Raw genomic sequence first — 22,855 nt, forward strand, 5'->3', positions numbered from 1 at the left:
AATTCCTTGTCCTTGCTGAAGTGTACTGAGGGCAGCCCAAATCTTCCATGCCGGGATGGTTACTGGCAGTCAGTAGCTGACTGGTCACCAATCATAGAATCACTACGGTTGGAAAAGACCTTTAAGATTATCAAGTCTAACCATCAACCCAGTCTTCTCTTCCAGTTTCATTGCTTTTCCTGCCTCACAACAATGCTGATACCTTCCAAGGTTACCCCAGCTCCCTGAGAGTTCCTGCTGGTGATCAGGTAGCTCCATATCCAAGCTGCTGCTCCCACCAGGCACTGATGGAGGGGGTTGCTGTTGGCCACCAGCTGTGCCTTTGTGTTCCCCTCCTGCCTCGCTGTCCCCTGCCTGCCCCTGAGCTCACTGACTGACCTTGGCTTAGCTGGATTAGATCCCTTCTGCCCAGTCTCCCACTTGAACAGGTGGACACCACCTCAGACATCTGCCCTGGGGAGTCCCTGAAGGCTGGGACCTTCTGTGTCAGGTCACTGGGTTTTCAGGAAGGGCTCTGAAGATTTGAGTCCTAATTCCTTAAATTACTCCTGAACCTTATAAGAATTTCTGCTTGATTCAGTCCCTGCTGCATCCTCTCATCTTTATTTACCTTCAGCATTCAAAGCAAAGTAGTTGAAGAGGAAAATGTTTTAAACTGCTTTTGAGTTCAGTTTGTCTCCAAGTATCACTTGTTCATTTACTTCTCTGCTTGCCTTTCTGGGCTGTAGACAGAAAACACAGAATTAAATCAGTCTCCTTGAGTGGAGGAGTTTCCACCAGGAAAACTGAGATCCTTTCAGACCTAGTATCTGTTGTCCAGCTGTAAGATGAAGAAGAAAGGGCAAGTTAGCTCAAAGTCCCATCCAATAGATTTCAGCAGTTTAGTGGTAAATCATATACATCATGTGATTTTCATATCATAGTTATGTAAAAACTGTCACAAAGTGTTATAACAGCCTTTTCCCTAAGAAATCTTATGGACTGCTAGGATGCTCAGTTGGACTCATACAATGGGTGGGTGCAGGAGGAAATTTTGTTTCTGTGCAATTTCACTGTAAGTTTTTTTTTTAACTTTCAATTCCACAGTTCAGATACTCAGCAAGAGTGCTGAGTATTATGGTTACAAGAACATGTATATCCTGAAGGCTTAAAGTATGAAATCAGATGGCTCTTGCTTCACAAACACCAAACCTACTGCACAATCCAGATGTTAACTCACTGAGAAACTTCATTCAAAAGATGAAGCAGCAGCATCTGTCTGTTCCCGAGGCAGAGGAGGACACTTTTTGCTATGTAGCACCTGAGAATTTACAGTCTCTGAAGACACAAATTGGAATGACATGGCTGAACAAAGACAGGGCACTTTTCAGCTGTGGCACTTTTCAGAGGGGTTGGGTCCTCAGTACCACTTTAGAGACATTACAGAGCAGCAGCCTCCAACCCCATCTGGAGAGCAGCAGAACTGCTGGATGGTAGGGAAATGCGTGTGTTTGCTGTGGAAGTGTGGAAGCAGAAATAAATCTTATTTCCTGATCTATTTCTTACTCCAGATGATCTTAGATGAGGCTATGAATTTAAGCTACAACATACAGATGTCTGTCCTCACTTTTGCCGTGCTCTGCTGTAGATGATGAGGAAGGATTGCTCAGGTCTCATGGAGCTGATGATGGTTGTTTGCTCAGCTTCACTGATAAAGCTCCACTTTGGAGACCCAACACCCATCCCCTGCCAGCCTGGTTTTGCTGATGTACGTGGAATCATCTACATTCAGCAAACGATCAAAAGAATTTCCTTTGCACGCTAGAATTTTCCATAATGGAATTTAATCTGTTTTACCTAGAGGATGCTTTTCCCTGCCTAGGGCTTGTCACCGTGATGATGTAACAGGTTTACATTGGCATTGTACAATTGTACATTTGTTTACATTGGCCAAGAAGTTTCTGTTCAAACTGGCTGCAGCCCATGAGGACTTCACTTCCCTTGTGTTTCCAAAATAAACTCATTCTTTGGTCACCTTCAAAGTCATGGAATAGAATCTGCACATTTCCACATCTAGCAGGTTTAGCAATTCCCACAGTTGCTGGCCCTGTTGGATCATGGGTCTCAGTGCACAGAAGTACCTGCTGACATCTGTGTGGGATGAAGCAAAACTGCAGCCACCCCAGACTCCTGGCAAAGTCTCAGCTGTGCTGAGCTGGCCAAGCAGAGAGAATGGGCATCTCCAGAATTCCCAAAGGGACTTGCAGGCATGAAAGAAAAGCCATAAGAGAAGAAGGTTCCTTAAAACCCTGCAGTCTTCTCTTAAGGATTCTTGGATTAGGCTTGGTACTTTTTCAACTATTTGGGCCTTCTTTTAACATTCAGCTTTGGGGCAGATCATCCCATAAATTTAGAAATGGTGTTTTGATTTTAAATCAAGCAGCCTTGAATGGAAATATTTGGGTGTGTTGGCTGAAAACATAAGCTCAACATAAGCTGGCAATGTGTTCTCAGAGCCCAGAAAGCCAAATGTGCATCAATGTGTTTTCATTGTGCACCAGTGTGCCAAATGTGTCCTGGGCTTCATCAAAAGCAGCATGGGCAGAAGGTGAGAGATGAGTCCTGTGAGATCCCACCTGGAGTCCTGTGTCCAGCTCTGGGGCCCCCAATATGTGAAGGACACAGACCTGTTGGAGTGAGTCCAGGGGAGGCCCTGAAAATTCTCCGAGGGCCAGAGCAGCTCTGCTGAGGAGACAGGATGAGATAATTGGGGTTGTTCAGTCTGGAGAAGAATCAGGAGAGGCCTTAGAACCCCTTCCACTGCCTACAAGAGAGTTGGGGAGGGACTTTTTACAAGAGACTGTGGTAATAGACAAGGGGCAAATGGCTTTAAACTGAAAGAGAGCAGGTTTACTTTATGCTTTGGGAAGGAATTTTCTGTGAGGGTGGTGACTCACTGGCACAAATTGTTCCTACAAACTGTGGATCCCTGGAAGTGTTCAAAGCCAGGCTGGATGGGACTGGAGCAACCTGGTCTAGTAAAAGGTGTCCTTGCCCACAGCAGGGGTTGGAACTAGATGATCTTTAAGGTCCCTTCCAACCCACATTATTCTGTGATTCCATGAAATAAGCAAGTCTCTTAACATAAGAATTTTATTCTTCCAAAATTCCTTGGATTGTATTTTAAATGCAGTATTTGTCCACGTGCACAGAGCACATGGAACGTTCTTCCATGAAGAACCAGTGTAATCTGACCAAACTATTAACAGCTTTTAGCAGGTGTCTTGCACTTGCTGTGTCTGCTCCAGTTACCCCACACAGCATTGCCCTGTGATGTAACTTACCTGCACAGGTAAGTCCTTAGTGCTCACCTGGGGAGCTGTAAGAGCTCCACAAGTCTGTTTGATGCAAACTGAGACCAAGCACACTTCTGGTAGGAGATACTATCTTTTTTCAATCTAACACAAATAGTAACAATTCCAAAATAAGCAGCTAATTTTAATACACTGTTTGGCTGCATAACAAAACTACAAAAGCAGCATTTGAGGTATGAGAAACTCAAGGTCAAGGTGTTCTGCAGAGCCCTGACCCTCTCCTCCCATGGGTTATTTGGATGTTGGAAGCAGGAACAGGCATGAAAAAGGACTGTCAGGCTGCTGTGAGGAAACATGGACCATCTCCAGCATCCAGCCTGCTTTGAACCCACACCCAGTGCTGAGGTTTCAGTGACTTTCTGTTAGGGACAGGTGTAATCATGGTCCTCCTTCTGATTAAACAGTGACCATTACTGAGAAGAGATGATTGTTATGTAAAAGATTGAGCCCACAACTGTCAAATTCACCTGTTTTCCTCCTCCCTTGTTCATCAAAAGCTGTAACTTGTCATTTCACCACCCAGCGCTGAGTGCTCTCTGAAGCTTATACTAGCATTGTATCTTTAATATTGTCTTTTTGTGGATAGATTTCTTTTAACAGTGGCTAAATTTCCAAAGAAGCAATAAAAAAATTTAAAAAAGAGATTATCTTAGTCCTGAGACAGCAGCTTCAATTCTATAATCTAGTTGCTTGATGCCTTCTCATACAGTAAGTGCCACTGTGAAAGCCTGATGAACTGCTTAATGTTATCATGCTGTGATTTTATGGGGAGCAATCTTGGATTAGTCTTTTCTTCAGTACTGAAATCCATGTTACATAAACTTGGGCTTACATAAACTTTTTCTAAATTTCCACTTTGCATTTTCTCTCTCTCTCATTACAAAAGCCTATAGAACATTTTCTTCTGTCAGACTTTAACTAGATGTTTTCATCACAAAAGATGAGACACATGGCAACCACTTCCCCAAATCCACAGAGATGGAAGCAGAGAGGTGTTATGGGCACGTACAGGAGGGGAAAAGGATCTTGCTTCCACACAATATGGGTATTTCATGTGATCCTACTTTGTCCCAAACTCCATGACCTTACGTGGGTGCTTAGACCAGGGCAAACCCAGGTGCACTTCTGCAGGCACTACTCCTAAATAGCACCAGTCTAATATTTCAGGCTTCAGCAGAAGAGAGGAAAACGGGGCAGCATTTTCAAAGATTTCTTTATTATCCAAGTTTACTATAATCTAAAAACACCAATGTATTAAAGACCAAGATGGAAACGTGAGCTCAGAAACTTTTAAGAATGCACATATTCAGCCTCATTTGTACTGCAAGAGGCATAGTTAAAAAACACTGCTCAGTATAAAAAAAAGTTAATGTTTCCAAGGATCAAATAAATAATTTACAATGCAACAAAAAAACTATAGAAATTGTACAGAGATTTGAGACTGTTGTTGATAATTTGCAGTTCCATACAGTAAACATAAAAGCCTCCCATCACCAGACAGGCATTGCAAAACCACTGTCAAAAACTACATTTTATTGCTGGGCTCTTCTGAAGGGCTGATGCTGTCCAAGGTCTTGGAGGAGCAGTCCCTCAGGACTTCCAGAGAACTGGTGATATCCAGGCTTTCAGAAGTGGATCTACACCCCTGTGTGGAACTGATGATGTCCAGAGTTTTGGAGGAGCGGGCACTGTAGCCTTTTGCAGTGGCATCTCTGATGAGGATCTCCTGTGTGGATGTAAACTTTAATGGGATGAAGCCCTCGCTGTCTGCTGTGAGAACAATCCAAGAGGAACCTGTAAAGACAAGCACATGGCTGTTGGTAAATTTTTGTGTAATTAGGGTATGTTTAAGGCAAAAAACAAATTTCTTCTAAAATTAAATGCTTCTGTATATTTACAGCTTTCTAGAAAGAAAAAGTATGAAAAGATACAGGTTGTACAATCTCAAAAATAAGACACTTGGCAACTATGATGGATTTTGCCACTAGGAGATGAGACAATAAATGCATGCTTCAAATGAGGAGAAGGAATGAAATTCTGAACAGAATTCATAAGCACCCACATTTGGTTTTAATTAGGTATTAATAAGCTACTTCACAGTGCTAAAGCTGTGCAGATATTACAAAAAACAAACATTTATTAAATTAAATGAGAAATTAATGCAATAAAGACAATTTAGAAACTGCTTGTATTATGTAATTTCACTATACCTTAATTCCAAGAAATACAAGGAAGGAATACTTTACAATACTGTACAAAGCAAACATCTCTGGTCCATTTGCTATTTGACTTCATCGCTACCTTTTTTCTTTACAATTTGAATCTGAAACCCTAACTTCTACCAATATAGATAAAGCAGAAAAATTTTATATTTTTATCCATTAAGCTGATGAAGCAAGAAAATAGAGCTCATGAGGGGTAAGGGAATTCAGAGAAGCGTTCCCAGCTGTTTGTAAATTTACATTATGTAACTTTACGTCACAAGTAAGGTCACAAGAAGATTGTAGCTTAAAAGCACACAACCCTCTAATCTTTTGGCTTAATTTGGACCAAACTTGAAAATCAATACAACTCAGGATTTGAAAATACCATTCCTACTTTGCATCTGTATATTTCAAACATATTCCATCAACAATTCCTTAGGAGAAATAAAACTTTGACAAGGCAAGAACAGCAGCCCTAGGCTTTGGGATGGTTGCCCAGTGATATGCAATCAAGCAGAGTGCCTGCTGAGATACAGGGGCAAGCAGATGGAATATAGCACAGGGAATAGCTGCTGTAGTGAAAAATCATATCCCAAGGTGTGTTTTCTACCTCTGCCCAAGGTGAGACACTCAGAAATGACACATGGGATGAGACAGGATGGGCATGGCATGAACTGGTAACAGCAGAAGAGAACACAGCAGCAGTAAGAGAGGCAGTTTTCTTCACAGCAAAACCTGATGCAAAATGCACTGCTGAAGTGCAGAGCTGCTTCTGTGCTACAGGATTTCCTAAAGAAAGACTAAATGCTGGAGCAACAGATTCAAATATAGAACACTCTAGTGTTCTGTAGTACTCCCGAAACCACCAGTCAACCATAACCCCCCTGTTACTCAGACTTCTCTCTGTAGAGCAGCTGAAAACAAGTAAAATGCTGTCTGAAAGCAATTTCCCTGTATAACTTATTACTTGATAAGGGGAATCAATATGTAAGTTTTCTATTCTTCTTTTTTTCTTTTAATAATGCAGAGATTCTTCTCAGTAAAAGAAGATTCACAGAAGAATTTTATTTTTACATTATTAAAAGAAAATAAAAAGCAAAATTTTATTAATCTTTCATTATTTATTCCTTGGGTTTTTCCCTGGATGGAATATGCCTATTGCTATTGCTCACTAATCAGTGACACACAATCACAGATGGTTTGGGTAAGAAGGGACCTTAAAGCTCATCCAGCTCCACTCCCCTGCCATGGGCAGAGACACCTTCCACTAGACCAGGCTGCTCCAAGCTCCATCCAGCCTGGGTGTGGGACATTTCCAGGGATGGGGAAGCCACAGCGTCTCTGGCAACGTGTTTGAAGTGTTTGTACTCTTGGACAATCCCGACATACCGTGCTGCATTTCCACAAGGGAAAGGTTGAATATCTGCTGGACGATGTTTAGGCGGAGTCTACCACCACAGAGAAGAACTGCCCGACTTTCATCTGCGTCACTTTTGGAAAGCTGCTTCTGAAAATGCAAGACACAGTCATTAGCTACTGTGATGTATAGTTAAAATGGCATTAATCAAAATAGGATCACAGACATGTCTTCAGTGGCATCATTTACAGAAAGTAAAATGTTACACACATTTGGGCCCATTTGCAAGATTTATCCTTTCAAGTCTCAGCTGTCAAAGTGCTGATGAGTGAGTGACAGCAGCAAGGAACAGTGCTTATCCAGCATGTGTCAGAACAGGAGAGAAAACCATGCACTGCTGCTGAAGAAACCATGAGCTTCATCCACAGCACAATCCTCATCCCCATCCTTCCATCTGTGAGGGACATTTCCCCAGGCAGCTTGTAAAGCTACAGGTTTTCTATCCCCACCTTCCCCCACCCATCCCTGACCCAAAGCTTCACAAGTGAGAACACCTAGTCATGAATGCTGGCATGAGGAACAGACTCACAAGTCAGAAGGGCTTATCTTTCCCACCCCTGACCATTACTGCTCTGAGCCTTAAATCCAAAAATCATCTTCAAAGAGTATGCCCAGTTGGGCAAATCAAAGCATTTTTTAATTCTGTTATTATAATTATTAAATGTTTACAATAGGAAACAGTGAAGAGAGTGAGGGAATATGATCTAGAATTTGAGTTCAATGCTACAAAAGTTGATAATTTTTTGCAATAAAGCTTAAAAGTAAGAGCTAATTGAAAAGAAAATGTCAGTTTAAACTACTTTGAATATTGACTAAGGTTTATTAATCTGAATTCTAGAAATGACCTAGTAGATCCCTGACAGGTTTTGATAATCAGGTAATTTATCCTTTCTAGCATGAGATTTGCAAGAGCAAATCTTTCAGCCAGAAAATGTGTTTTTCATATGAAATTTCACTTTAAATCCATTTTAAAGCTATGTTAATGGAATTATCTATTGTGTCCCTAAAGGTCTCTTTCCTCCTTGGATGGTGCTCTCAATGCTAATTAGCAACATTTCTGTTTCAAAGCCAAGGCAATTTGCTTTTGTTTCAGTCTCCATTATTTTAGTTTTCCTCACGGAGAGCAGGAGATTGATACCAATTCCCACACGTGGAAATCTTCACTTGTCTAAATTTCTATACAGAAAGCTTTAGAAGTTGCCTAGGAAAAGCATTCCCTTCCTAGATCTCTATAAAGGGCTTTAGTTCTGCAGCTGGGCTGTGACATGTGGGTCCTCTGGAGTCCCAACAGCTGCACTGTAGAGCTGTGGGGTTTGGCCCAGTGTGAGGTAGGGATAGGGAGCTGCACATTCCTGGATATCCCATTACTTTAAAAACACTGGAAGCTTGCAGAATAATGGAATTTATAACCATATAAAACTACCTGAGGAACAGGACGGAAATCTAATCCTACTGACTGTTACTCCAGCATTACAAAGAACATACAGCCATAAACAGGTTTCACCATTAAGACTTCCAATATTAAAATTACCTGGCAGGTGATGTTAATAAATGAGGGTTCCTGAGAAGATGGGTACACTGGAAGATTTCTCTTCCCAGATTTTAGCAGCTCTGTTAATTCAGAAAGATGGTGCTGCAATTCTGTGAAGTTACCGGACAATTTTTCTACATTTTTCAAGAAGTTACTCGCCTCCTTCTCACTGAACAAGTTATTCTTGTAAGAATTGGGTATTTTGGAAGCTGCCTCAGGCTGCCTTTTCGGGGACGTTGGCTTGTTCGAAGCATTAGACAGTGCCAAGCTCCGATTAACTGGCTCAGCATCCAAAGTCTCGACAGCTGGAGGAAAACTCATGGAAATCTTTTTGTCTTTGAAGTCACTGATGTTCAACATCAAGTTTTTTTCATAAACAGGACTCTTGATTTCTTCAATGAGTTTCCTTCGGCTTGTAGGGGACTGAAGGGCAGAGCGATCTGGTATCAGGAGCCCATGGCTGAGAGGGTGGACATCTCTAGAGGGATCATGAGTAATGTTGGAAAGGTTCAAACTGGAGCTGCCATCAGCTGACACAGACTTTGAAGGACCCATTTCAATTAGCAGTTCTTTAATCATCAATCGGATCATGTATTTATCTGATCTTGAAGAAGGAAGAAAAGCAGGGTCAGTGAATTTTTGTCTTCCAACTAGTATCAGTAACAATTTATTGGTCAAGAAGCACAAACCCTTTGGCTTCTCACTTTTCTCCAGCTGAATTTGTTGGATATTGGGTAAATTGGATGAAGTCAGTGAATAGACTAAAATAACATTACAAGTATTGGAGGCAACAGATACAGTTTGATTTTTGGAGTCAAAAGCCATTATATCAGGAACAAGAATGCCTGGGATGCTCACTTTTTTGGTAGAGGTAACCTTTCTTTCAAAAGTCACCAAGATGAGGTGTGAGGAATCTTGGCCACTTCCCGTCAGGTAGTCCTTGGGCCTCAGGTGAAGGAGAGGGCTGGAATCAGCACCCTGCTTGTTAGAAAGTATGTGGGTTAGATCCACAGGAGATGTAACTACAGACAAGGGCTTCTCAGAGTCCAGTGACTTCTTCCCTCCATCCAAGGAATACTCTTCCTCACCACACAAGCTGGACTGTGAGGGAAAAGATTCAGTTTCAATGCTCGAGGGAACTTCAAAGGCAACACCAGCATTTAAGCCACAGATCTTGTCCAGAGGGAGCTCGGTGGCAACAGCGACTTGTAAATTCTGTGTAGCTTCCACGGCACAGATGTAGCCTCCCACATCAAAGATTGGGCAAAAAGAGCAAGCACTGAGTGTTTTCTGAGCATCATCCCAAATGTAAGAATGGAGGGCACTGCCCACCCCCACGACCAAGCGGTTGCCTTCCTTGGTCCAACAGGCGCAGTGGATGAGCCCACTGCCCTTAATGTCCGCGTTAATTCTGGAGTTGTTGAGGTGGACAGAAGGCAAGACAGAGGCGTCCCGGGTGGTCAGCACGGCCAAGACCTCCTTGCTGGGATGCCACACGCAGCCCTGGGGGAGCACGGGATACGGCTCGCTGATGTCGCAGATCTGGGAAACCAGGAGCTTGTTCCTGTCGGTGCCGTTGAAGCAGAGCTGCCAGATGGTGATGTGCTTTTTGTGCTGCACCGCGAGCAGGGCCGGGGCCTCGGCGGGACACGGGCCCCAGTACAGCCCATGCACGTGTTCAAACTGACCGACCACGCTCGAGTCACCGAATTTGGGTTCCCCGTTCTGCAGGTGCAGTGCAGTCAGGATCACCTGCTTGCCGTCCGTCCAGGCCAGCCCGTGCACGGGGTGAATGGCCTGGTGCAAGGCGTTGAGGCCAGTTCGCAGGAGCTTCGCCTTTCCCAGCTCCATGACTTTTAAAGTAGAACATCTACACAGAATAGAATGAGAAGGAAAAATAAATTATTGTAGAAGACAGAGAACAGTACCTGGATGATTATTTAGCTTATGACCCTGCTGGTGCTGGACTCTTCCTTCCAGTGAAGTCAATATACACATGATGTTCACCTATGCTTAATTCCCAGCCGAGTAATTTTTTTGTTTATGATGTTTCCACCATGAAATGCAATTTTAAGAGAAAGAAACTTTGATGATTCTATAGGCTTACCATCAGATTTCTGCTGCATTTTCATCACAAGACCAGCTCTTTCATTCTAATCAATAAGCTGCTGTTCTCAGAAATTTTCTAATTACTTCAATATCAACAATTCTCAAAATATTGCTGCTCACTCTCAACTTCCTGGAGCATTTGTGGTCAGATGAAGTAATCCCTTACAAATATAACCAAGCATTAATGTATTATCTACAAATCTGATCCTGTATTAAGTGTATGAGAATGAGGCATTTGGATGGTTATCCCAGAAAGCTCTCTAAGAAAGCAAATGCAATTTTGAAGAAAGTTAGGATGAAAGTAGATTTTTTCTGAGGAAATGAAAGAAAAAAAGAATTTAAAAGAAGGCATACAGAAGGCACCAACACTTTGGAAAACTTCAGGATTTTACATGAATTTCTAATTTTTGAGCCGTGAACATCCCTACTCTGTGAATAAAAGACAGTTAAAAGGAATTGATGGTTTCCTAATTTAAGATCCCCACACAATTAGCTCAGATGTAAAGCCATGGCACAGGATGCAGTTTTAATAGGAAACATGAAGAAAAAGAAATTTTTTTGACAGCATTAACTGGCACCACTCAGTATTTTAATTATTTGTGGATGACCCTAAACTTGTAGAAAGAGGACTGCAAGAATGGATTTCAGAGATTAAAATTGTATAGAAGGTTATATTATTATGACCAAAGTAGCTTCTTCTCAACCTAATAACAAGTGCAAAATAATACACTTAGTTAAAAAAAACCAAAACCTAAAAACAGAAACACCAACTTGGATACCTCTCCAGGAATAATTCCCTCGGCAGAGGTATAGCAAAAAAGGATCTGGCTTACAAATCACAAACTGAATATTTCAGTAATGTGGGATATGTTGCCAAGTAAGAATAATTCATTCTGGAATGTTTTAAGAGGGATGGAGATACACAAAGGAGGTTATAGCCACACTTCTTCATTGCTAACAGCACCTACACTGAACCTACTTGTGAATTTATGGATGATGGAAATGCTTAACAAAGTTAAGGGATCAGAGAAACACAGGAAGTAGGTTCTCTGTCTTGAGAAGACTGTGAGTGGGAACTTGAGAACATCCATCCACTGTTCTCCAGGTATACTCTGGACAGTACATGATAATAATCAGCTTAGTTTCAACAAAGATTTAGGTCAGCTATTAAGGAAGAATTCTGACTATGTGTGATAGCTAAGCGTTGAAGCAGGTTACCTTGGAGAGGAGGGGAAGGCACTCCATGAATTTCATAATCTGTAAGAGCCAATTAAGGAAATGTCTGTCAGGGATAAGTTTAAGTACACTGAATCCTGCCTCACAGCAGAGAACTCAAGATACTTCCAATACAACTTCTCCACCATCTACCTGGCCTCTCCTCTATAACCAACCTCAGTCCTGTTAAACAGCCACCAGCTCCAGGAAAATTAACACTGGATGTTCGCTGTGCTTAGAACCCCACACACTGCTGGGCAATACTTACTGATGGCAGGGAGATGGGAGATAATGTGCCTCCTAAGACACTAAAAGATGACAAAGCCTCCTGGCCGTCTGGAGAGGTTCTTGTGTCACAAGGGGCGTTTGCACTATCCCACCGGCCCTGGTAAAGCAAAAAAAGCAAGAGATCCACTGGCCAATGCATTCTTGTGCCCAAACCCGCGCCGCCTCCTGCAGCACACGGGCCAGCCGCAGTTCCCCGGGCAGGTGTCACATCACAGGCCGGGTGCTCGGCGAAACGCGGTGCCCGTCCCAACCCCAGGGGCAGAGAGAGGAGCCGCTGCAGGGACCCCCCTGCACCGAGCGGCCACGGCAGCAGCGGGCCGGGGAGCCCGCACAAACCGCCCGCCTGCGCCGCCGCTCCCCGCGCGGGCCCGCCCGCACCGGTATTCCCCGCCTCCCGCAGCCCGCCCGCCGCCTCTCCGCCCCGCCGCCCGCAGCCTCGCTCACCCGCCCTGCCGGCGGCCCGGCCCGGCTCCGCTGAGGCGGTCCCGCGGCCCGGCAGCCCCGGCGGCGCTGAGCTGTGGCGGGCACCGCCTTCCCGCAGGGCCTGGCCCGCCTCCCCTCCCGGCCCAGCACCGCCCGGCCGCGGGGGGCGCCGGTGCCGCTCCGCCCGGCCGGCCGCTCTGCAGCGGCAGCGCTCGATGGCCCAGCAGGCGGGGCCTGCACGGCTCGGGCGCCCTGCGCCGCTCCCGCCGGCGTTCCCCACAGCTCCCGTGGGGGACCGCAGGCGCTGAGTAGGCGGCGGGAGAAAATGGAGACTGACAAATCACGGGCTGTCCCCAGCTGGGAGGCACCCAGGAGGATCATCGAGCCTAGCTCTTGTGCGCAGCACACGCCAAGAGTCACACCGTGTGCCTGAGAACACATCTACAACTCAGGCTTGGTGCTGGGACCACTGCCCTGCGGAGCCTGTTCCAGTGGCCAGCCACCCTCTCAGGTGATATCCACCCTTTCCTGATATCCAGCGCAAACCTCCGCTGACACAACTCCATGGCATTCCCCCGGCTCCTGTCACTGGTTGGGGATCAGTGTCTGCCCCTCTGCTGCGCCTCAGGAGGATGTTGAAGAGAATAATGAGATGTCCCCTCTGTCTCCTCCAGGTTGGACAAACCAAGTGACCTCAACTCCTCCTCATAAGGCTTCCCCTCCATACTCTTGCCATCCTTGTGGCCCTCCTTTGGAAGTCCTTTTTATATCGTGGCCCTCAAATCTACACATGGGACTTGAGGTGCGGCCACACCAGTGCAGAACAGAGAGGGACAATCCCCTCCCGTGACCAGCTGTCATTGCTGTGCCTGATGCACCCCAGGGCATGGTTGGCATCAAAGAAAGCATCACCAGCCAGTCTAAGGAGGTGATTGTCCTGCTTCTGTCACTTCCATCGCCCCACCGTGTGACACTTCCACACAGGACCCCCAGCCTGCTCACACCCCATGTGGCTCTTGGAGAGGCCTGAGGAAGTGGCACAGAAGAGCAGAGGTGCCTTCACAGGAGGATATCAGGTCCCTGGTGTGATGTATCACATCCCAGGAAGTGGTCACATTGAAATGAAGAAAGCATCTAAACTCAATGCAGAACTACTCCAATACAATTTATCTGGTCCTGATTTATTGCATTGAGTATAGCTCATTATAAGTCTCCGAGGCCTTTTAAAAGTTAATCATATTGTGTGACTGTGCCACTTTGTCACTCCTCAGCACTGCAGAGCTGAGAGCTGTGATCATTGTACCATTTTTGAAACCCACACTCTTGATAGGATGTTGAAACACTGGAAAAGGTGCCATTAAAAGAACTGCCAAAGGTGTGGGGAAAAAAATGCTTAAAATAGTTGCAAGGTCAAATATGTAAGCAGCTCACTTAGCAAAATAAGAACACTAGGTGGTGACTTGGCCATATCGCATGAGTGCCTGTACAGAGGGGAAAAAAAAAAGCACAGAATGTTCTGAAGTCAGTGAAGGAGGGTTTTAACAAGAGTCGTGGACAGATTCAAATATGTAAGACATGTCTCAGAGTCTGACTGACCACTGGAACAAGCTGCCAACAGAGCATCTTCACATTAAAACTTGGTGATTTCCAAGGACATACCATTTTAAATACTAAGTCAGTATGGTTTGGGTTGGAAGGGACCTTAAAGATGACCTCGTTCCACCACCCTGCAGCAGGTAGGGAGACCTTCCACTACACCTGGTTGCTCAGAGACCCATCCCACCTGGCCTTGAAACCCTTTTGGGAAAAGACATTCCCACCTCCTTCCTCCCCACCACCAGTTTACCTGAGCAGCTTGCCTAAGCCGATTTCCCAAGAAGTTCTGTTACACAAATGTTTATTCTGTTCTTACCTTCATAATAGCTGTTTTTGTCAGTGGTGAGTCTGGACAAGCAAGATTGTCACTTGGTGTCTGGGACCCAAGCCACCAACTGGCTTTATTAGGCAAAAACAGTTTTCTGACTATAATTTTAGTCTTGCAAAGAATTCTGTTGAACAGAAATGATTTCACTTTTTTTTTAATATAAAACTTAAACTGACCATCCATATTAATAGACAGAAATAAACATTTAAACCACAGAGAGACCACAGTTTAAGATTTTCATGGTAAATGTCTATTTCTGTTTCCTATGCATATAATTATATAATTAAGTATTTTTAAAGACTTATTTTCATCATGTAACTTGTGTGATATGTAAACTGCTAACAGAGTTCAACAAATAAACTGAAAATATCACAAAAATCTTGGAGTTGGTTGAAAATCTGTAAAATATTTTCATTGAAATGGAATTGACTCACTACCAGAGTGCCAGAATGGTGTGCAGGTAGTTATTGTTACACCGGTTGTTTATTTCCATGCCCAACAGTGTGTGTCTTATTTGTGTAACCACAACTTGGTTATTTTGACATGTAGAACAGCATGAAAAAGGCTGGAGGCTGCTTGGCCAGCAGCCACGAGCCATGGCTGGTCACGATGTGCATAGGCATAGTGGTTATTCTTCATCAGCTGTACTGCAAATAAACATCTCTTGTTTTCTTTCCTTCTTTATTTTCCAGACTTTCCAAGCTGTTCACTGCTGATATGTATGATGTGTCTGTGACTTTGGGGATTTTAACGACGCAGAATCTCTCAGGAGATGTGTATAAGGTAGAAAGTGGGTCAATGAAATTATGCAAGGAAAAGTGTTTAAAAGGCTGAAATTATGGAAATCGTTTCCTGTGGTCATGCTGCTTTAAAGCACACATCTTGGCTTTTAAAAACATGTGACTGCATTGAGGCAGGCTTATCCTTAAACACTGAGCAGACTCATTAATCTGTTCTCAGGCCCTGCATGGAGAGCAGATTTGCCTTTTCATAACTTAATTTGTTGTATCATTTGGGTGTCTGCGTTTCAAATTAGTTGAAACACAACGTTAATAAGAATATAGGAGAGTCTGAGAGAGAAGAGTTATGAATACCTTCTAGAGGGAGGGAAAGGCAGGGAAAGAAGGTGAAATGGGTGTGATGAGATATGTAGAGTTACTTTTTAATTCTGTAGATTTTTTCTTTCTTACTGAACTTGTACACATTTTAAGTACATGATGTTACAAGGGAAAAGAGTAATCTGAAGATATTTTTTCTTAGCTTCATAAGCATAATTAATATATATATATATATATTTAATCTAGTCTGTGGACACTACTGAATGAGCAAATCGATCTCATAATTTTATTTCTTAATGGGAAAACTTAATGAGGCACTACCATGTCTCTAAAATATGATGTGGTAAAGCGTAAGATCGGTAGCTAAAAGATACAGATGTTTTATGTGTTTCTTATTATCAGTTTAAAAATGTTTCTTCTTCATTCTGGGAGCTGATTAGTAATGAAAATCATATAAGATGAGCAATTTTGCAGAAAAGTGCCTTGTCCTGAGTCGATATCATGTTGTCAGAAGAAGTCAGACAGTGTTGGTGGGTGTGTGAACAGGATCCTTGTGTCTGCTCAGCTTGGCTGAGCACAACCGATGGGGTCACAGTATTTCCACAACACAGGTAAAAATGAAATTTATGCTCTGTAGCATAGTCTTCCAGGGGATTCCTTGTGGGTCTAGGCTTTGAGGAATGGAGAGGATCAGTGCAAATTTTGGGGATTAGAACAGTGACAGAGTAGGAATTGCTGCTTTTCTCTGCAGCTGTAGCTACCACACCTCTCCTAAAGTAGCTACCATTTCAGGTCGCCAGAAGCCTGCCCTAGCAGGTTGTACTGCAGAGGTACAACACTTTGCTGGTTGTAGAGACAAAGGAGACTCAGAATGTTGTTTATATTCGTTTTCAAACAGTTGGCTGTTTTCTACACCAGGAAGAAGGCATGGGAAATGTACAAAACTCAGACAGGAATGTTTATCACCCCCTGCAGTGGTTCACGCTGTGTCAGCTTATTTTTTCTGTATGCAAAAACCTGCACCAGTGCTTTTCCATGTCTGAAACAGGCCTTCAGCTGAGTTCTACCCACTCTGCTGCAGTTCAGGAAAGACACTGCATGCTGGCATAGGGCAGAGAAACGAGATCCAATGTGGATGTCTGTGAGAGAAACGGAAGAGTGGTGTTCCATAGAGAAAAGGAGACTCAAGGGAGACCTAATGGACAGAACAGTTTTCAAGTATTTAATAGACAGCTGCCCCAAACAAGGATCTAAACTGTGAATAGTCAAAACAGACCTTCCAGATAATGGAATAAAGACACTGGAATAAAGCTGTACATCAACCAAATATTCTTGTCCTGCTGTGGAAGTGCTACAAAGTAAAAATCAGTCTCCTGACTGCTCCCATTTGGTGTATACCATAAATAACACACAAAACCAGAATAGCATAATGTATATTGAAAATAAGATAGCCTCTTAAGAGTCTTTCCAATTTAAAATTAATTTGTGTAAACCAGCCATGTTGTAAAGAAGGATTTTTGATAGGACAGTGTTCCTTTGGAATAATCTTTGCAAGGACATTCCCAGGCATATGTCTTCATAGCAAATGGTATCTTCTTTTAAATTGCACATCCTTGTAACTGTGGTTAATCCAGAACCAAGATGATATACAAATCATGTAATTGGAGATATTTAACAATATCTTGTGAAAGGGGTTGTTCAAATCTTAATCTTTCTGGTAGGCATCTGGATTCCCTTTTCCTTGTGCCATATATATAGACATCTTTTTTCATTCTTTGTAAATGTTGCTGTGAGAACCCTTCCTTGCCTATAAACAATTCAGTCCTATACAGATATATTTTCTATTTTTCATTTATGTAACTAATCTGCAATGTACTTCTCTGATCTTTGCTGCTGCTTAGGTTAATCCTGCATTTCTGGCCCACTGTTGTCATTTGCAGTTTTCTTTTATGCCATTAAGAGGTACAAGTGTTTTGAGATACCAGTGTATCAATGAAGATCAGTGTAACTACATTTTGTGCTGATAACAATATCATTGATGTCTAAATAAAATGTTAATGAGAAAGGGTAGACATGGAAATGGAGATGACAGCTATGTACGAATTACATGAGCATAAGAATATTTACAAACTGAATGAAATCGTGACTTGTTTGAAGTTCAAGGGAAATTTTGACAGTAATTTGCAGTGGAGCCAGTATTCTGACTTTTCTTCATTTGACTTAGGTGAACTAAGTTTCTGAGGGAAAGATAGCGAGGGAAGCAATTAGCATTACACATATTAAATGGTCTTATGCTGTCTGAGGTAGGAAACACGTAACAAATGCAGTGAGCCATATTGAAAATGCTATGAAGTGTGACAATTAAAAATAAATTTATTGATATTTAGAGACACAAAATTCACTGACAGATAAAAGAAATGGACTATGATAGCAGTGTTCATGTGGCATATTGTTTTTTGTTGGTGTGCCTTCTATGCTGGCACAAGTGTGCAGCTGAGCTGTGGGTTGGATTGAGAAATGGATCCACATTAAAAGTGTTTTGGTTGGAATTTTTAGCCCCATAAATGTTTGGGTCTGTGTAATTCCATCCAGTGACTGCAGAATGCATGAAGAGGGGTCCAATGGAGAATGAAGAGTCTTGTCACATCACCAGTATTGCTTTGGAAAACTTTGTCTCCAGCTAAATTTCCATAAGGGCATCAGAGCTTTTCTTAAACAGCAAAAGTTTATTTTTTTAACAGATGAAATTAGTAAATTATTGCGAATTTTGTACTATTTTTATAAAATAATGCTTGAGAACTGTGTCTTTCTATACTGTCTTTTATATTTTTAAAATGTATTAAGCGTGTTTGATTGGAAGGGAGCGACTGCTGCCTCTGAAGTGGACTAAAGGTTTGCATTTGTCCAGCATTTCAGTTTGTCTGTTGTGTCACCCTCTGGTTTTTGGATGCTCTCCTGGCTGTGTGCTGCCTTGGTTGCTAAGATGCCATGGCACCTGCACAAGAGGGGTGGATCTTTCTCACTTTGGAGACTCAAATGAGGGGTACATCAGTGTCATTAGCTGAGGGGGAATGGCAGCTCTCTCCTTGTCCATTGTATAATAGTACTGTCAGGAACTAATGAACCTCAGCAAAGTGAGTTTGCATTTAACATCAAGATTGTGAAATTGCTTCAGTCACTGAAAAAAAATGAAACCATAACATTGACTAATTAACATATATATAAATATATAAAAGCATTATTAACATTGCACATAAGTTAATTTCAGCTGCATGTGACAATGGAGAATAAAGAAATACTTGCATGTGTGAAATTGCATAACTCCTGGGATTTACCTTGCCTAACTTCACATGCTTAAAAGTCAGGTCAGCTCTACAGGATGGGTTAGTGCTACCAGGTACTGTATGTTGGGTTCTTTAAGAACAAGTTAGATAAACATCTGACAGGAGTTACTGCAGAATAACTGGCACTGTTTTGGGTTAGAGAGATGGACTAGTCAGCTACATTTTGAGTGGGAAAATAGTCCAGGGCTTGTGGTTTTCTGTTAAGGAAGGAAAACCTGAAAGTAAAAATAGCTAAAAATAATTTCATTATCCAAGCTTGGAAATAGGAAATACAGAGGAAAATGAGAATCAGGGGAAAGGAAGTTAGGCTTGATGGTACTGTTGATACTGTTTCAGTGACTGAAAAGATATTAAAGAAACTCACATAGGTATAGAAAATACTATTTTAGAGTAATAGAGGGAAAAATGGAAGAACTAGTTGAGTGTAATTCGGAGCCTACTTTATACACTTCCTGCTGTGATCTCTCACTTTTTAGCTATTATAAAGAATGAAAAAATGATATTTCATTGTACAAAGTCATCATCATAAATTGGCCAGCAGAATTTCAGATTACTTTGATTTTGCTGGATTTCATTTGTATATTGTTTTATTATTGTTCTCATGATACCGTTTACAAATCAAAAAAGAAAAAGCCTATGTGGAATACAGAACTTCTGTTAGCATTTTCTCAAGTGGGCCAATACATAAAAAACAAACATTAAAAGAAAGGAGACTGTTGCATGCTTAGCAGGCAACTTATGGAAAGTGTAAGGTAAGTTTTAACTTTGAAGCAGATTGTACTTTTAAGTAAAGCTGTAGCAACTCCTAAAAATACACTGGGATGCATATAAATGTGCTGGATAAAGATGCAGAGTAATTAAAATAGAAATTTAGACTTTGTGGTATGTTGTTTATCCCCCACAGGGGAAATGTTTTGGAGGAGCTGGTACCCCATTTAGACTTCTGAGTGCCACTGGTTGGGCATACTGAGTGTCGTCATTCTGCTTCCACTTCTAATTTAATTCCTAGTCTTTCTGGCTTTCCTCTGGTTTAATTACAGAATACAGACTTCCCTGCTGGGTGACTCTGGACACAAGCTTAGCGCCAGTAGTCTCCTTATTCTTCCAGAGAACACTGCCTTTTCTGGTGACTTTCTAGTCTGGTGACAGTCTAGTCTGGTGACTGTCCTTTCTGCTGGTGAAAGAAGGAGCTATAAAAGAGGATTGGCGCTTCATGACATTTAGATGATCTGAACAATTCCCCTTTCCTAAACTGATCGATTTTGGCCCTGTAAAATAGCATCTGGGGAGAATGGTGAATGCTTCTCTGTCTACACTTTTCTATTTTTCACAGCCCCCTCTCTGCTCAACTTGTTTAGTACAAACTCCTTCTCCACATGCCTTTATCACTGTTCTTGCAAATATCTTCTGTACAGCTTGTGCTTAATAGAACAGTCATCTTTTATCTCTCTACTTCACTGATTCTCCATCTGTTCTCCATCCAAAAAAGCTGAAAATTTATCCTCTGCTTCGCATAAATCTCTTCAGCACTTCTTGCAGTGCTTTTGTTACTTTCAATTTTAACTTTACAGCCCTGTGTAGACAGTAGATAAAATAGCTCTGCACTGCTCTCCTTAATCATTACCTGAAAACAAATATTTATTTGTTCAATTGTTGTCCATTTTTGAGTGTATCTATATGATTTAAATACTTGTTTTCAAGCATATGTACGTAATAGCATATTCATAAATGTGGGAGCAGTTCTATTCTTTAACATTATACAATTTTAATTGATGTATAGCATTTTTTCTTAAGCCTTCCTATAAAATTTTAAGTGTCTAACCGGATAAACTGTAGTCCTTGTTTGTTACCAGACTATTTGTGCTGGGTGATGATGGCACCTTTAGGTAGATTGGCTCCTACTTAATCTTTGAATAATAGGGGAGGGAAAACAATGTCACCAAAACGTAACAAATCTAGAAATTCATTTAAGAATCACAGAACTAAAGTTTTTCATTTTACAGCTAGTTACTCCCTGAAAACAATTGTTTTGTCATCTGAATATTTGTCCTTTTTTAGTTCCACCAAATAGAACCAAACCAAACTTTGATAGCTGTTCAAAGAATCTCCTTTAATTTCTCATCTCCTCAACACTCAGATTGTTTTATAGAAGAGTAATGCATAAAAAACCTAAATGATCGTATGACACAATGACAAAGAAATGTCTGGTTATAAGTTCTGAGAGATCTTTAATACCTGGATACTTGCTGATCTCTGCTACTTCAGGTTTTCACCTTCCCAGAGTTCCCCTGTAACACTTTCTGTGTTTTGATTCAAGTGGACCAAACTATGAGATTATCACCCATACAAGATAATATTTGTGAGAAAAATTTCATTGTAGTTCTTCCTTTATTTGAGCCTAAGTAGTCCTCCAAAATATATCCTTCCTTTATTCTAGTTAGTTATAATTAAGTTTTATTTTGCTTGGACATAACATAAGCATTGTAAATACCCAACACTTAGGAGACACAAGGATGTTAATCAAAGGTATTTGCAGGATTAGAAACATCTGCTGCTTTGAAATGTGCTATGTCCTTTGGAAATCTGATCATGTCTTCCCTCACCACGCTATGTCTGTGAACCTCTGTATTAGTTATTTGATTTCAGTGATTTGTGCTGATTTCAGTGAAGGAAAGCATCACTTAAATAAAATTCTTAAAGCAGTAGTAATACAAAAACCCATTTAACCACAATTCTAATGCAAATAAGCACAAACTCCAATTAACCAAATAAATATAGAGTGAATTATGTGTTTAATACTTAAAAAGTCATATTTATTTGTTGTTTGAGATTTATTTTTTTTACAATCATGAATGCTTCTTGAGGCTGCTTAAAGAGATCTTTGCAAACAAGGTAGTACAAATACACTCTGCTGTATTGCATGCCTGTGGTTGTAGATGATTTAGAATGATGATTCCTTTGTCCCTGGGAGGATATTTGCATGAAGAAAACATTTAATTCAATGAAATGAAAGTGTTTACTTTTTTCAAGAACTGAAATTGTTCCTTATGAGATTCCTGGCTGCATTACTGTAATGGTACTAATGCCAAACCTCCAAACCCATTAAGGTCCTTCAGAGCATAGATCTACTGTCTCGACCCAGTGTTTGTATGGAGTGAAGTGCTGTAACTGGATTTTAGTATCTGTGCCCTATGAATGAGCTTGCCACAGTTCCCAGGATGGGAAAAAAAGACTCCCCAGGAGTATTAACAAGACCCAAAATGCACAATAGGAAAAATAACTCCTAATAGTAGCTTAAGTATCTTTCCTAGTCTGTTTCCCTGGCTGTACAGGGTGAAGCAGGCACACCTTTCCATGGTTCCAGCAGTACAAAATGCCCTTGCACACATGGCTGCTCACTCTACTTTATCCTTCTCTTTGCATTTTAATGAGGAAAAATTAGGGAGTTCATTAAGATCTTCCCTTTTGTCTATATCACATAATCACGATAGTTTAGTTTCTATGGATCTGCCTGCCTGACTCTCACCTGTATCTGTATTGTCTTTTGTCTCTGAGGTTGAGGTTCACCTGGCTAAATGTAAATGTTTTTGTTCAAACCAGTCCTCCTGCTTGTGTTTGAAGTCAGTGGAAAGGAACAGGCACTTATTTATTTATTTAATAGGGACAGATCACCACAATCAGTTTTAGAAATCTCTGTTAGGGCATGAATAATCTGCTATAGAAGTGCTTTCCTTTTTTTGACTGATCGTGCAGGAGTGTAGATGAAACGTTCAGTGTATACACCTGCATTTAGCCAAATGAAATTTACATTCAACGTCTTTGATCCTCAATTTATCTTGCAAGATTTTTTCTTTCTCTTCTGTGTGCATGTATAAATTTACATGCTGTGTAAGACACTGACAGGAGACAGTGATGCAGCCTTTTTAGTAATTGAGCATTTTCATATAAAAATTAGACATTTCTGAAATTGTTGCAGGTTTCCATGGGAC

General features: G+C 41.6%; 1 protein-coding gene across 3 annotated transcripts; it reads right to left on the reverse strand.

The window, feature by feature from the left end:
• Nucleotides 1-4,633: 4,633 nt before the first annotated feature.
• On the reverse strand, nt 4,634-12,643 carry LOC102114419 (WD repeat and coiled-coil-containing protein). Of its 3 annotated transcripts, XM_088053082.1 has the most exons (5): nt 12,562-12,643; nt 12,098-12,214; nt 8,506-10,375; nt 6,947-7,064; nt 4,634-5,147 (listed from the first exon to the last, which is right to left on the reverse strand). In XM_088053082.1, the coding sequence occupies exons 3-5, from the start codon at nt 10,354-10,356 to the stop codon at nt 4,879-4,881; spliced, it is 2,238 nt and encodes a 745-aa protein (XP_087909208.1). In that variant the 5' UTR covers nt 10,357-10,375; nt 12,098-12,214; nt 12,562-12,643; the 3' UTR covers nt 4,634-4,878. The 3 variants fall into 3 exon arrangements, with proteins under 3 accessions (XP_087909208.1, XP_014106880.2, XP_087909209.1); XM_014251405.2 differs by lacking the exon at nt 12,562-12,643 and having other exon boundaries at nt 12,098-12,236; XM_088053083.1 differs by lacking the exons at nt 12,098-12,214; nt 12,562-12,643 and adding an exon at nt 10,613-10,725.
• Between the last annotated feature and the right edge of the window lie 10,212 nt (nt 12,644-22,855).

This window comes from Pseudopodoces humilis, chromosome 3, assembly GCF_049639895.1.
Source record: "Pseudopodoces humilis isolate 2021_Gansu_Grassland_sample_001 chromosome 3, ASM4963989v1, whole genome shotgun sequence".
In the NCBI taxonomy this organism is placed as follows: Eukaryota; Metazoa; Chordata; class Aves; order Passeriformes; family Paridae; genus Pseudopodoces; species Pseudopodoces humilis.